Source organism: Danio rerio, chromosome 3 (assembly GCF_049306965.1).
Source record: "Danio rerio strain Tuebingen ecotype United States chromosome 3, GRCz12tu, whole genome shotgun sequence".
Lineage (NCBI taxonomy): Eukaryota > Metazoa > Chordata > Actinopteri > Cypriniformes > Danionidae > Danio > Danio rerio.
Genome location: NC_133178.1, coordinates 22,453,754 through 22,467,500, shown reverse-complemented (window position 1 = coordinate 22,467,500; position 13,747 = coordinate 22,453,754). Strand labels below are relative to the sequence as shown.

The 13,747-nt window shown below is 37.6% G+C and overlaps 2 protein-coding genes and 1 non-coding gene across 6 annotated transcripts in view; all 3 read right to left on the bottom strand.

Annotated features, from left to right (window-relative positions):
* Positions 1 to 13,747, bottom strand: part of hoxb3a (homeobox B3a) — a 51,334-nt gene that overhangs the window by 21,763 nt on the left and 15,824 nt on the right. For 2 of the 4 annotated variants that reach the window (NM_131117.3, XM_005171554.4), the window contains 1 exon segment: positions 1,290 to 1,493. The exons of 1 other annotated variant lie outside the window; for it this stretch is intronic. The gene's annotated coding sequence lies outside the window, so the exon portion shown is untranslated. 4 annotated transcript variants of the gene reach the window in all.
* On the bottom strand, positions 2,878 to 5,911 carry hoxb4a (homeobox B4a). Its single transcript, NM_131118.2, has 2 exons — positions 5,410 to 5,911; positions 2,878 to 4,469 (listed from the first exon to the last, which is right to left on the bottom strand). Exons 1-2 carry the CDS (start codon positions 5,831 to 5,833, stop codon positions 4,153 to 4,155), a joined length of 741 nt encoding a protein of 246 aa, NP_571193.1. The 5' UTR covers positions 5,834 to 5,911; the 3' UTR covers positions 2,878 to 4,152.
* Positions 6,896 to 6,990, bottom strand: mir10c (microRNA 10c). Its single transcript, NR_030001.1, has one exon. It is a non-coding gene; the product is annotated as a microRNA 10c (primary transcript).

Below are 13,747 nucleotides of genomic sequence, written 5' to 3'. Positions count from 1 at the left end.
TATAAAGGAAATAGTAAAGTAATCGCACCCTGTGAATACTGCAGCTCTTGACACGCATGGTGACTATTCGGGCCCTTCTCATGTGGCTCAAACCCAAAGTTGGGGGAGAGGTTTAAGGATGGGTCTTTGCAAGGCCACGACTGCTGTTGTTTTAAGGGCCCCAGTAGTTTACTAGACTGTCTGAGAGAAGAGATAGCACGGTGCCCTCGGGTTACAGTGCCCTGGCCGCGCTGTTATGACAAACTCGCCCTAGGGCTTTGTCGGCCATGTAGCACATAGCGCTGTCCTGTCCGCGCCGGGTCAAGGGTTTCAGAAGGGTCAGTCTGAGACTTCGCAACAGACCTAATCGGTCAGAAAAACGTGTCCTCTAGTTGAACCCATTGCTGCCATCCTGATTGCCTGCTACAAGAATTGATTTTTTTCTGTCATCCCTCAGCTTTCCTCAATATCGGTTTCTATATTTTTGTCTTTTTTGCCACGCTTCATGCCACACAGGTCCACAGAGGGAGGCGAAAGCTGTAAACCAGAACCACTGGCCTTTTCTCCAGTACGCACAAAAGATTGATTTGCAGAGGTTAAATGGCGGTGAGCGTGTATCGGAGCATTCGTGCTCATCTAAGCACACAACATGCAATTGAAGTAATTTGCTACAAGTCGTTTGTTTTAGGCAAATAGTTGCTCTCGAGGCATTTTCATTGGTACCTTTCATTTCTGTCTGACCAACAGAGCATCGAACAATTTATTCTCGATACTGACCACTTTGCACCTGTGTGGCACACAAGCTCTCTGGTGGAATTAAAAAGGCGCTCTGGGTTGTGGAAACGCATAAACACACAAGCAATAACAATATGAAATGCAAAAGAAATAAAGTGCATTTAAACATTATGGCAAAATATCATATTTGCAAAGCTGAAATACTTAATCTTGTATATTTTATCTTATACACTGCAAATCTTGCTCACGTGTATATATGACCCATTGCAACTCATGCATATTCACTGGGTTGATAGAAGACACATGCGCGTTCACGCGCAGAGGACCGGACAAACAGACACTTGCATTTTTTTCCAACATCTCAAAGTAAAGAAAACATGCTGCCACTTTAGCTGTGATAGCACACACCTAAAAGCTATCACAAACAAACGACAGCCGGTTCCCAAAAGCTACCTTTTTGTCAAAGCAGCCATAAAACCATCCGTGCCACAACAGGACAAATGTGCCTATGCCACCCAACTGCGAGAAGGCCATAAAATAATTAAAGTGCTGCAAATAAAACAAAAGTACTGTACCTTAAACGCTGCCATCTCTGGTCCTGTGAAGATTCTCACTCGCGCTAACATTTTCAAGAGATTCTTCATGGGACATCCCTCGCCAAAAAAGTTTTCTTGTGGCATGACTTGGTGAATAGAAGATGGTAGAAAAGGGAGGGGGGTTGTCTTCAAGTGCCCTTCAAGATTTCACTCCCCTCCAAACAGAAGGTCCGAGCAGTTGTGCTGCCGAATGACAATAGGAGAGAAGACTTGTTTAAAGAGAAGAGGTGATTAATGATTTTTCTGTATAATTCTCACATTTTTCTTAAGGCATCTGTCTGCAAATAATGGCGGTGAACTTTTGAGGCCCTCAAAAGAAATCTGTTCACTCCTATTCAAATCAACGTCGCTAAAAGGTTTTGGGGAAAAAGTATATATACATATAATAAAAGTGACAACAATAGAATTCCAAGCTTTATACAGATGCCACACGCACATGCATTCATTTAAGTTGTGGAAAAGCCTGCATTTTTGAATAGACGCGTCTTAAAATTTTAAATCTTTGTAGTAAGATTTTGCCTCAATCACAAATAAGTGTATGTGTATATAAATGTTATTTAGCTGTGCTAAACATCCATACCACTGCATAGCTCTAAAAAAGTGGCAAAATTGTAGCCTAATTTTAATTTGTTCACCAATTATAATTGTAGGCTGTTCCTGAAATGTTTGAGCTGACTGTTTTTTTCTTCTTCTGCTTCTTTTTTCAAGTTATTGAAGTGTTTGACGTTATGTCCAGACAGCATTTAATAAATAAAGCTGGTGGGTAGGGTGGCAGACAAATGGCTTTAGCGGGTTGCTTGGCGAAAAGCCTCACTGATATCAACAAGCATGTAATAGAAAATCTTCTCTGTGCCACGGAATGCTAGAAGACCAATTTAAGGCCATACTTTTGTGTAAAGTTCAAGCCAGCAAACGGAATGTTATTTTCTCCGGCTCTATATTTTCAATACCTGCTCTGAGAAAAGAAAATGAAAATTAATACAAGGGCTGCGCCTTCCAAAAGAAGCCATTTGTCTTCTTGATTATCTATTTGGTTGTCAGGGTTTGAGCTATGGCACCGACCCGCTCCTTTGTAATATAAAAAACACACAGCTTGCGCTGGCAAACAGTCCCGAAACTGTTGTGCAAGAATTACACTCATTAAAGCATTAAAAGCCCACGAGCCGAGAAACTATTTAACTTCAGCTTTTTTCTACTATGGATCCATATTTTAGGCGCATTCACGGCGTCGTTGAACAGAGGGTTTGTGCACCGTTAAATTAAGAAGAGGCGAGACAGAAAGAAAGGGTTTTGTGATTTAGAATAAGATTACAAGGCGTAATGTACCAGGATTACTCGCAATGCAGCGATATAAATCACCAGAGAGAAAGGCAGTGATCTTCAAGACGAGCGAGAGCTACAAGTCTAGCGAAAATGCGAAATGGCAACCCAAATCCAATTAAATGTTTTTTTTTTTTTTTGTATCAAAACACAGTGGACAATGAGATCCATATGCGAAAGATACCATGAAAATAAATAATTTTAAAAGCACAAAAAGACAGGACACATGTAGAAAGATCATACTTTTCCGCCATTTATTAAATTTCTAGAGCTATTTACACGTAACAAAGGTAAACAGTGATAGGTACAAGCAGAAAGCAGAAAGAAGACAAAATACAAACATGTAAGGGGAAATTTACAATTCATGGGTGAGAGAACGGATCTTTGGAATGTAAAAATTCTAAAATTAAAAATAAGAGAAGGAAAAAATATGGTATGTGCGTATCTCTATGTATCATAAAATAAAATGAGGGTGGTATGAACATAATAAAGAATAAAGGAAAAAATATTGTGTATTTGTTCATGCAATATACGCTCTTTATCTCTATACAACCCTGGTCACTCTTAACTTAAATTTCATTTCAACTTACAAACAAACGCAGAGATTAGCTATTACAGATATGTGTCATTTAGTCAAAAGAACTTAAAACGTATCACTTCATAAAACAAGACAGAAAATACAATTGAGGTAATTCAAATAGTACTTAGCAGTGCTCTCATTAAAATGCTTTGCGTTGTACCGGTTTTGGTTATGCATATCTAGCCGTCCAGCTTCATTGAACCTTTTAATTATATTCCATCTTTATGACAACTATTAGTGATATTTGTTCCTAAACTGAAATGCGCTAAACAGGCGAGTTAAACAAGTCCCTGTATTTATGATGAGGGACAAATGGACCACACGCACAACAATCCTCAGTCCCATTGGCATTGCATTCCAAATGCAAATAGCAAATAAACCTAATTGCTACAAAATACAAAACTTCATATCAGTTGAAAAACATTCGGCTAGTTATTTTTAAGCCATGGGAATAAAAGGAGTTACAAAAGGCTTCTTGACAAAACAGAGCGACTCATTTATTAAGCACAACGCTAGACGTCGAGGTAATGGGCAGGCCTACGGTTCATCCCTTGTACCACAGAGTAAACATGACAAATGGGGCCGAGTTTGGCGTGATTAAAGATGAAACGCGGATCCATCTTCACCAAATCTGAAAACTATCTGCCGCCTTCTGTGCTTATGGAAGGGGCGAGTTAGCAGGAGAGGCGTGCGGGATAAAATGGGAACCAGACTAGGAAGGCAAGCCCATCTGTAGTGGCATTTGTGTTCAAGCCTTCACCCATTTTAGTGTTTAAAAGAGATGAACATTACTTTGCCCTTTCCCACACATCTTGCTCGTACTTTATCCCTGTTTCTAATGTGCAGGGGAGAGTAGGGAGACACAACGCGGGTAAAATCCACGTTCTACACTCCAGAAAATGTTTCTTTTATAATTGTACGTGCTTGGTCATCAGTGGAGGGCTATAGACTTGGCGGAGGTCCGCTTGCTCGGCTCTGATTGCTGCACAATGTCGGGCAGCCGCTTGAATTAGTGCTTGCAGAGTTACTGCGTATTTTGGTGTTCGGAAGCTTATGGTCCTTCTTCCACTTCATGCGCCGGTTCTGAAACCAAATCTTAATTTGTCGTTCAGATAGGCATAGTGTATGGGCGATTTCCACCCTTCTTCTGCGGGTCAGATAGCGGTTGTAATGGAACTCTTTCTCCAATTCCAGGACTTGCTGCCTCGTGTACGCTGTGCGCGAGCGCTTTGGTTCACCCCCTGAATAGTTCGGGCTCACTGTTGGGATAGAAAAAGCGACACGTTACAGAACGTATAACACAAACAGACACACACATATACCCACACACACACAGCCCCACACATTGAAGAAGCTAGATATTCTTAAATTCAAATTAGATGCACACGCTACAATAATAAAGTATTATATATTTTTAAGAACATTAAGAAAACGATCTGCATGTATTTGCAAGTAAATACGCGACTGTTAAAAGATTAGATTATGCAAAATGGTAAACAAAAAAGGTCATTGTCTATTTAGGATAACATTTGGGATCGGGACAATGTGTGCTGATTTAATGTTACACGTTCCATAAGAAATTCTAAAAAAAATACATGATCAGCATGTATACTACGAGAAACAGCATGTCTGGTTACGAACGACTAATGATTTTGCAAACATTACATGTGCCCCCTTTTTTACGCACACCATGGCAGCTAGTACATGCGCTAATTATGGTATAATAATAGTTCATAAAAGAGTGCGATTGTTTGTATTACCATTAGTCTTTTATTGTCTTCCTCATAACTGTGAATATTTTACCTCTCCATAAAACTTCTTTACCAGCACTTTTTTTACTAACAATTGTAAAGTGGAAGTATAAAGTAGCCAACACATTAACCCGTCCAGTCACTTAAAATCAAATTACTGAAACATAAAACTTAACTTATGGATTACATGATAACTCATAAAACTCTTCTCGGGAAGAAATTAGAACGAGAAAGTTGCATAGACCCCGAAAGAGCTTAAAGAAGGAGTGCAATAAAAATTTATGGAGGGTGTAATTATATTGCCCTGCAAACAGACGGTCGTAAATCTCGACCAAGGGCAACTTCATAAGAGGAGCAATAGATTTAACGCCGGACATTAGGCTCTCTAAAGTGGCCGAGCTGTCGGTGCACGGAAACACACTAGTAAAAGAAGTTCAGCTGCACTTACCGATGTTTACGTGGACTTTTTTCATCCAGGGGTATACCACGGGATCTTTTCTTGAGCTGACCGTTGAAGTGTTTTGGCTAGTGGGAGTCTGACCGCAGGCTGGCGGAGGGCTTGGAGTTACCGAGTCGCAATGATGGCTTGGTTCAGGGAGAGGGGTCGAGAGTGCGGTTGTGGGTAGAACGTGACCTCGCGGAGAGATAACCGCGGCAGGCTGCCCCGGACCCTGGCACGATGAGTAGGGTGGGTCGGCGCAGCCCGACCGCTGGTGGTAGATCGACTCATGCTGGAACGAGGGGTCTTGCCTCTGGGCGCTGTAGTAGTCCGGAGAGTGACTGGGTAGGTAGTCGCTCTGGGAATATTCCTCGCAGGGTGGAAACTTAGGGTCCACATAGTTGGAGTTGATCAAATAGGAACTCATGGCCATTAATTTCTTTGAATTGCACACAAAATATACTAAAATTTATATGTATCCCTTTACTCGTTTTCCTGTTTCGTAGAACCCTCCTACTTTCTGTCAAGTGAACAAAGTTAAGGGTCCATGTGACATCGTCAGCCAATGGCGTGGATCTTCGCGATTCCCGGATAAGGAAATGGGATTAGTCAGTTTAGACCGTGCTCGTCTACTTGCATTTCGGAACAGCGAAAAATGCCATACTTTTCATACATTACCGTGCCTTTGATGAGATAGTGGTAAAATCAAAACAATAACACGCCGGACAAAGCGAAAAGGCATGCTGGATTCTACCAGCTCCATAGAAAGTCACGCCCCCATTCCCTCTCAGTTCATCTGCAGATTGAGAACATTGACTTTACCTCTATAAAGATCTGTTAAGATTTAGCGAACTAAAATGCTGCAAAATTTAGACCAGTGTTCATGAAAAGCGGTATCAAGGGAAAGTGATGCAAGGAGTTCGCGTTGGCCAGGCTCTTAAATGCACTCGCTAATAATGGTGAGAGAATGGTCGTGGCGTGAGCTGCGTGTCAGAGATGAATCTAGGCTTGTTTAAGATCGATAGAAAATTCATCAACTAATTCAGGTTACAAAGCCTCCTAAATCACAAAGGAGACCTTCTGCATTTAAACATAGTCTGCAGTCATTTCTCTCCAAACGGCGCGTTTGTCCTGTACGCCAAATCTACTCACAATGAATAGTAATTTATGTGCTCAGTCCCCTATTATCACCAGCAACAAATATTTCTCCTTGCTCACTGATAATGTTTAAACCAAGATAGTCAAACAATCACTAAACAATGCAGACCTCTACAAATCTCTACAAAGTCATTTTTGTCATTTTTTAATATTAAAAGTCTTACAAAATACGCAAGACATCGTAAACGTTCTTCATATTTACACAACAACTGAAAAGAATGTACTAGTTACAAAAATAACTTTCGTTCGTGCACCAAACGTTCAGTCGTGGTATTAATTACAATAACAAACCAAATGTTAAAATGTCGTCATCTTTGCCCGTTGAAGTTGAATGTAGCCTATACATCAACTACATACTCCCCTAGATACGAATTTGTGACTGTGCGTCTGTTTACACAAATCCGGATCTACAGGGTATATATAGATGACAGGTTTCTTCTTGACAGGTATTGAGAAAGCCAGCTCACCTTGACAGCGCCTTCCCATTGTCAAGTTGTTGCACCTGGAACAGTCTGCCTCCAAGGATATCAGCAATCTGTCTCACCACTTAATGGATCGGTGCTTCCTTTATAAACTTTTCTAATAGTTTGTAGTAAACACTGGAGATTCTTTTTTCTTCATTTTACTCAAGATAACAACTAAACTCAACTGAACAGAGGAAAATCGAAATTTTCTTCCTTGTGGCTCTGAAACATAATTTTCCTACAATCAGAAAGACGTCTAAATATTTTACACGGTTTATATATATATATATATTTAATATATATATATATATATATATATATATATATATATATATATATATATATATATATATATATATATAATCAAAGCGCACACCTACTCTAATTTTTAACCAAATCAATCGTGTGCTCTATTTTAAAATCTGAATAAAAAATAATTTTATGCTTGAAAATTATAAAACATAATTACAACCGGAGAGATATAGAGATAGTAATATATACGATAGACAATACTGACTGTATAATGTAGTCAAATGAACACGTGCCAGAAAGTAAATGTGACCGCGACAGATTTTAGTAAAGGTCAAAAGAATGCTGGAGCTACTGGAATAAAACATGTGGGTTTTATGGCGGGTCAGCTCTGTTTGCCACCGGCAAACACCAGTCAAACGGCGAATAAATAGTGAGGTGAGAGAGTATAAAACAATAAAATATGCACGTAGAACAATACCAACAGTTCTTAACCCCCTAACACCAAGCACACATTTTATGACTCCTTAAAGAACCGTTTCTCTCACCAAACACTCGGTCTAACATTTCATGAAAAGCGCTCTGAAATAAAGATCTTATGATGCATCGTTACTCGTTGTTTTGGGATTGCACCGATACTTTTAGGATTATTTTTTGATGTGCATAAAAGGTAAGATTTCGTTTTTAATTTTTACATTAGGTTAATAATAAAAAACAAGAAAACGGATTAACATTTCGATACAACAGTTTACTTGCTCTTTAAAACAGTTGACCTCATCTAATTTATTGGGGCAGTAGGCAACATCACGTCAACCAACCAACATAAATGACGGAAAAACAGCGTTTGCTTTTGCATTGCATTGCTGAACAAAACGACTGTATCAGTGAATAGTAAATAATTATAACCTGTGTAAAATTATTATTTTATCCAACGAAATTGTTTCATGCTAAATTATATATAATTAATAGTTTATCATATAAGTACCCTAAAAAAATCATAATTTATCGAAAAGCACACAAACATAGAAATGATTAAACAAACATTGCCAGTTTTTGCCTTTTTCTTTTTTCAAAGTACGTACGTAGAAAATAATTATTTTATGTGCGTGTGCATATATATATATATATATATATATATATATATATATATATATATATATATATATATATATATATATATATATATATATATACACACACACACATACATATACGCACACATATATGTATGTGAATGCAAAGGTTTTCAGCCTTTGTTCTGCTGCGGTTTAAGGACAAAGAAGGCGGAAAAAATAATGCAAGATAAACTTTCAAAAGAAAGATAAAGCTTATGTAATAATTCTTGTAATGTTAGAATCAAAATAATAATTGATACTATCGAAAGATTATTTAACGTATTTTTTTCATTGAGCAGTTTAAATGTGATGTGCATATAATTTCTTATATCAAAGAAATCTGTAGCACCCCTAGCGTTTGGCAGTCAAAGCTCTAGCAATTTTTCAAACAGGCCTTTGCCATTTTCTTTTTTTTCCAGCTTGCCTTATTCTTTTTTCTCATTCATTTTGATTGTTGCTTGGTATCATTCTTTCCAGATCTCTTGCTCTGAAACAGTTAAACATAGAACGGCTAATAGTTTAACGATTAGATTTTTTAGCCTTACTTCAAAACTATACACCTTATTTCACATTTTAGCGGAGCAAAACTTTTTAACAGAATAGGAGAAAGTTGAGCCTTGGTGTCCAATCTAACCCTTTAACCCCCTGAAGTCCCCGACCTCGCCTTCACCTCCGTAAGCCTTCTCCTTGTAAAAGCCATAGGGACCTCGAGCCATCTGCCTCATTATGGGGTTAATGTGTACACCGACAGGCATTGAAAGCCGCGGTTCAGAGACTATAGCCAAGGTAAACATTCACCATATAAAACCCACACACGCAACAGTGCAACTCCTTGGGGCTCGAATTCAAAGTCATAACTCCGTTATGATAGGAGGGGGGACCCGTACTCTCGCCACAGTGTGCGCGAGCACGTGGTCCGCCCAAGCAAACACCTGCAAGAAGAGAGCACGGCGATATGCAAATGAAGCGCCTTTTTCTTTACTTACTTTTTTACTCTGTGCGTTGCACCTCGCATTTCTGTATTCTCTCGCCCATATCTCGTCTCATTTGCGGTACGCGGTCTTTGTAGGTGATTGTCGTCGCTCCAAAGCCTTTCTTTGCGTTTCAACCGTTCCTGCGAGTCCCTCCGTCTGAACCCCCCCTCACTCCTTTCTCCAAAGCCACAGGTTTAGCCCGTGACCTCGCCGTGATACCTTTGTGTGTTCAACTCCCTCTCATTGCCGTGGGTCCCCTGGTACTCCTCTTTAACATCACGCGACGATAACAGATAGGCGGACATTAGGACATCCAAGAAAATCTTCAGCCGACACAAGAGCTCATAAAAAGAAATAATAAGGAAAAACACTGAGCCACCAGCTTCGACCGCAGGAGTCATCGCGCCGTATTTTCTGTTTTCTGTTTCTGTTATCTTGCTGGCTAGAAGAGGGGGCTTTCCCCATATAACGCAGCCTTCTCTGTCCCAAAACAACTAAAAATAAAATGCACGTTAGCCTCAAGCCGCTGTGAGCTCTACAATACCATTGGGCGATACAAGGCATTTTGTTGTGGACTCTCAAGTTTTCATATTAATCTCGCACTTTGGCAGTCTTTGTTAAACAGCGAGGCGTGTCACGAGTCCCAGTACATTTTAATATTTGTTAGACGCACTGACCTCCGGTTCACCCCTACTCTGGGTCTCTCCCACTCTAAAGTTCTATAGTAATGCATGCATAGTTTGCTGGCTCATATTGAATTGTACCCAGGTCATTACTTTGAAGAAAAATGGCTCGAGAAGGGGGTCATTCAAAAAGGCTTTATAACCCACAAATCAGTTCAGCCATTGAGCAGTTCTTTTTCCCTGGTTGTATTCAGAACACTAAAGATGAGCAGCGTGCATCTAAAAATCCAAACTATGAAACGGCTGCTTGTGTACTCTTTTAAACATGTCGTTTTGCATCGGCGCAGTTCGTTAATTGTTTGTTAAATAAAATAGACAAATATTTTTTGTAATAATTTCTTCTGAAGTGAATTTACTCGACGCGTAGCGTAAAATACTACCTCGATAAAAAACTTTACCAAAACCCGTTCAAGAATAGAAATTAAGATGTTTTTGTAAGTTTATACAGATAAATATGTTTAAGAAATGCTGGGTTGTTTAAATCCAAATTGGATAAAATATGGACTCATCCAAGCATTTGGGTAAAATTTGTTCTTATTCATTTAATTTTTTTAATTAACCCAGGGGTTGGGTTTGCGACTATTACATCCAGCATTGAATTGAAATAACCCGGCATTTTTCACAGCCATAAATTTATAACGTAAAAAAAGAAATATATATATATATATATATATATATATATATATATATATATATATATATATATATATATATATATATATATATATATGCGCAACCGCAACGGTTATACCATTGATTAATAGGTAACAATAATAATAAAATAATAATAATTATAATAATAATAATTATAATAATAAAACCAGGCTATACAAATATGTAGCCAATTTTTTCGTTCAAGTCGAAAACCCATAAAACGTTGCTGGGTACAACACTGCCAAGCAACAGCACATGTTAGAATGGAATGGAAATTAATTCGGTGAACTCTAGCTGAACTCCAAATGGGACGAGTTTTCTAATATAATTATTCACCACTTAGGTACGTTGTTTCTCAGTATACCAAGTCGTTTAGCATCGCGTCATCCCAACTAACCACCATTAGTCCAAATGTTTGTGCCAATAAATTAATTTCCATGACCAAATTATTAGTTTCCCGCTTTCTCGGTGTTTTCAACATTAACCATTTCCAAACATTTAAGATAAAAAGGAATGTCAGGTGATTTTGTTTTCAATTCGTATAATTTTATTGATCATGTAAATTATTTCGTTTATTTTCTATTACGACATTAAAATATCACTTTAAGAGATATTACATGATGGGGTGTAGCACGATAGCACTAAATCTGAGATATCCAAGAAAGGGAAATGTGCTTCTTGGGCAAATTTTCTTTTGTTTATTCGACTAGTGGGTATAGGAACAGCAAATTGTCGACATTTTAAACAAGCAAACAAAATGCCGCAGGTGGTCTTCCGTTTCGAACGTGGTAAATGTGACCAACAGATTAACAAACAAAATGTGCAATAATTAAATTTTGAAAAAAGAGACTGGCAGCATTAAACTTGATTTATAATATAACTATCAGACTTTTATTTATACACACACACACACATACACACATACAGTTAAGATCAGAATTATTAGCCTCCCTGAAAAATTAGGCCCCCTGTTTATTTTTTTTCTCCAATTTCTGTTTAATGGAGAGATTTTTTCAACACATTTTAATTATAATATATTATATATATAATTATAACAATTTTAGTAACTCATCCCTAATAACTGATTTATTTGATCTTTGCCATAATGACAGTAAATAATATTTGACAATATATTTTTCAATACACTTCTATACTGCTTAAAGGTACATTTAAAGGCTTAACTAGGTTAGGTTAGCTTGGCAGGTTAATATAATTAGGCAAGTCATTGCATATCGATGGTTTGTTCTGTAGACTATCAAAAAATTGTTTAAAGTGGCTAATAATTTTGTCCTTAAAATGATATTTAAAAATTAAAAACTGCTTTTATTCTAGCCGAAATAAAACAAATAAAACTTTTTCCAGAAAAAAAATATATATATTATCAGACAATCTGTAAAAATGTCCTTGCTCTGTTAAACATAATTTGGGAAATATTTAAAAAGAAAGTGAAAAAAATTAAAGGGGGGCTAATAATTCTGACTTCAACTGTATGTATATATATTTGTGTGTGTGTGTGTGTGTTTGTGTGTGTGTGTGTGTGTGTGTGTGTGTGTGTGTGTGTGTGTGTGTGTGTGTGTGTGTGTATATATATATATATATATATATATATATATATATATATATATATATATATATATATATATATATATATATATATATTTATGAATATATATATATATGAATATATGACAAAGTTTTCTTATTCTCACCTTGCTATGGATTTCAATTTCTTTATTTTCTTTGTTTTTATTTATTTATGCGGTTGCAGTTGTATATTTTTGCAGCTGCATTGGCTATTTTGTTGAGACAAATGTATAGGTTTACACAATCCTAGACCAACAACACAGAGATAGTAATAAAGTAGCATACAAAATAAACAATTAAATAGTGTAGCATTTCTGTAGAAAACAGCACAATAAAATTAATAAAAGCAACAGACTTTAGTTTTACCAGGTAACTGTCATGATAGCTGCCATGATTTTACTATGACTTACAACGACCGGAATCACATTTCTATAGAACACTGATCAAACGTTTGGTTATATTTGCCTTTCACTTGCTTTATATGTAACATTCATAGCCCGCCTCACAAAAGTATAAGCAGTAAATGCAATAAAACGCAGAATTAAACGAACTATTTTTAAACCAACAGTGCAACACCAGGCCTTTTCGCAGATGCCCTCCTGAATCAATAGTTTTTTTTTCTCCACTACACACCCTTTCAGCAACGTGCTTTGTTGCAAAGTCAGTACTGCTCTTTCTGTCATTTTTCTAATCTTTTCAAAAGAGACAGTTTAAAACCTTCACTCCGCCTCTCTCTCTTTCTCCCACTTTGCCATTGACATCCAGCGATTGGTCAAGCGCAGCGAGTCGACAGCCAACGACCGAGTCACGCACTACGTAAACTTTTGACCCCTAAACCTTTTAACCCCGCCAAATCTCGCGCCACTTCTAACGAGACTACGGCTCACCTCCACGCTACTCTGGATTAAACTAGGGACACAGAGAGGGGAAACGAGCCTCTATTTTACCTAAGCCATATCTTGATGCTGTCTTATTGCCTACAAATGCATTGAACTATGTTATCTCATTATGTAATGTCCACAGGCACATTTTGTATCCTTTGAGGGTGGTTTACATCACAGGGGACAGTACTACAACGTATATATGGTGGAATTTAGGATAGTATTGTGTTCTCAATTAAAATAACATATTCTAGAGCTAATTCTTTTGTGCAAACACGGCGTCCAGCAAAAACTAAGCAACCTCAATCATCATGATCTTGGTCTAAAGCGGGCTCTGCTGGCGACTGAGGAGAGTTACATCTGAGGGGGGAAAACGTCAAACGAAGTAGGGAGGAGAAAACAGCCTGAATGTATTTGTATTTAGGACAAACTGCTAATAGAATTACTTGAAAGAAAAAAAACGTCTGATAGATTAATTTTGACAACAATAAATACAATTATATATAAATCATCTGACAATGTGTATAGCAAAATTATGCCTTAAATTTTAATGCAAAATGTTAATTGTGATTCCCAATCGCTAAC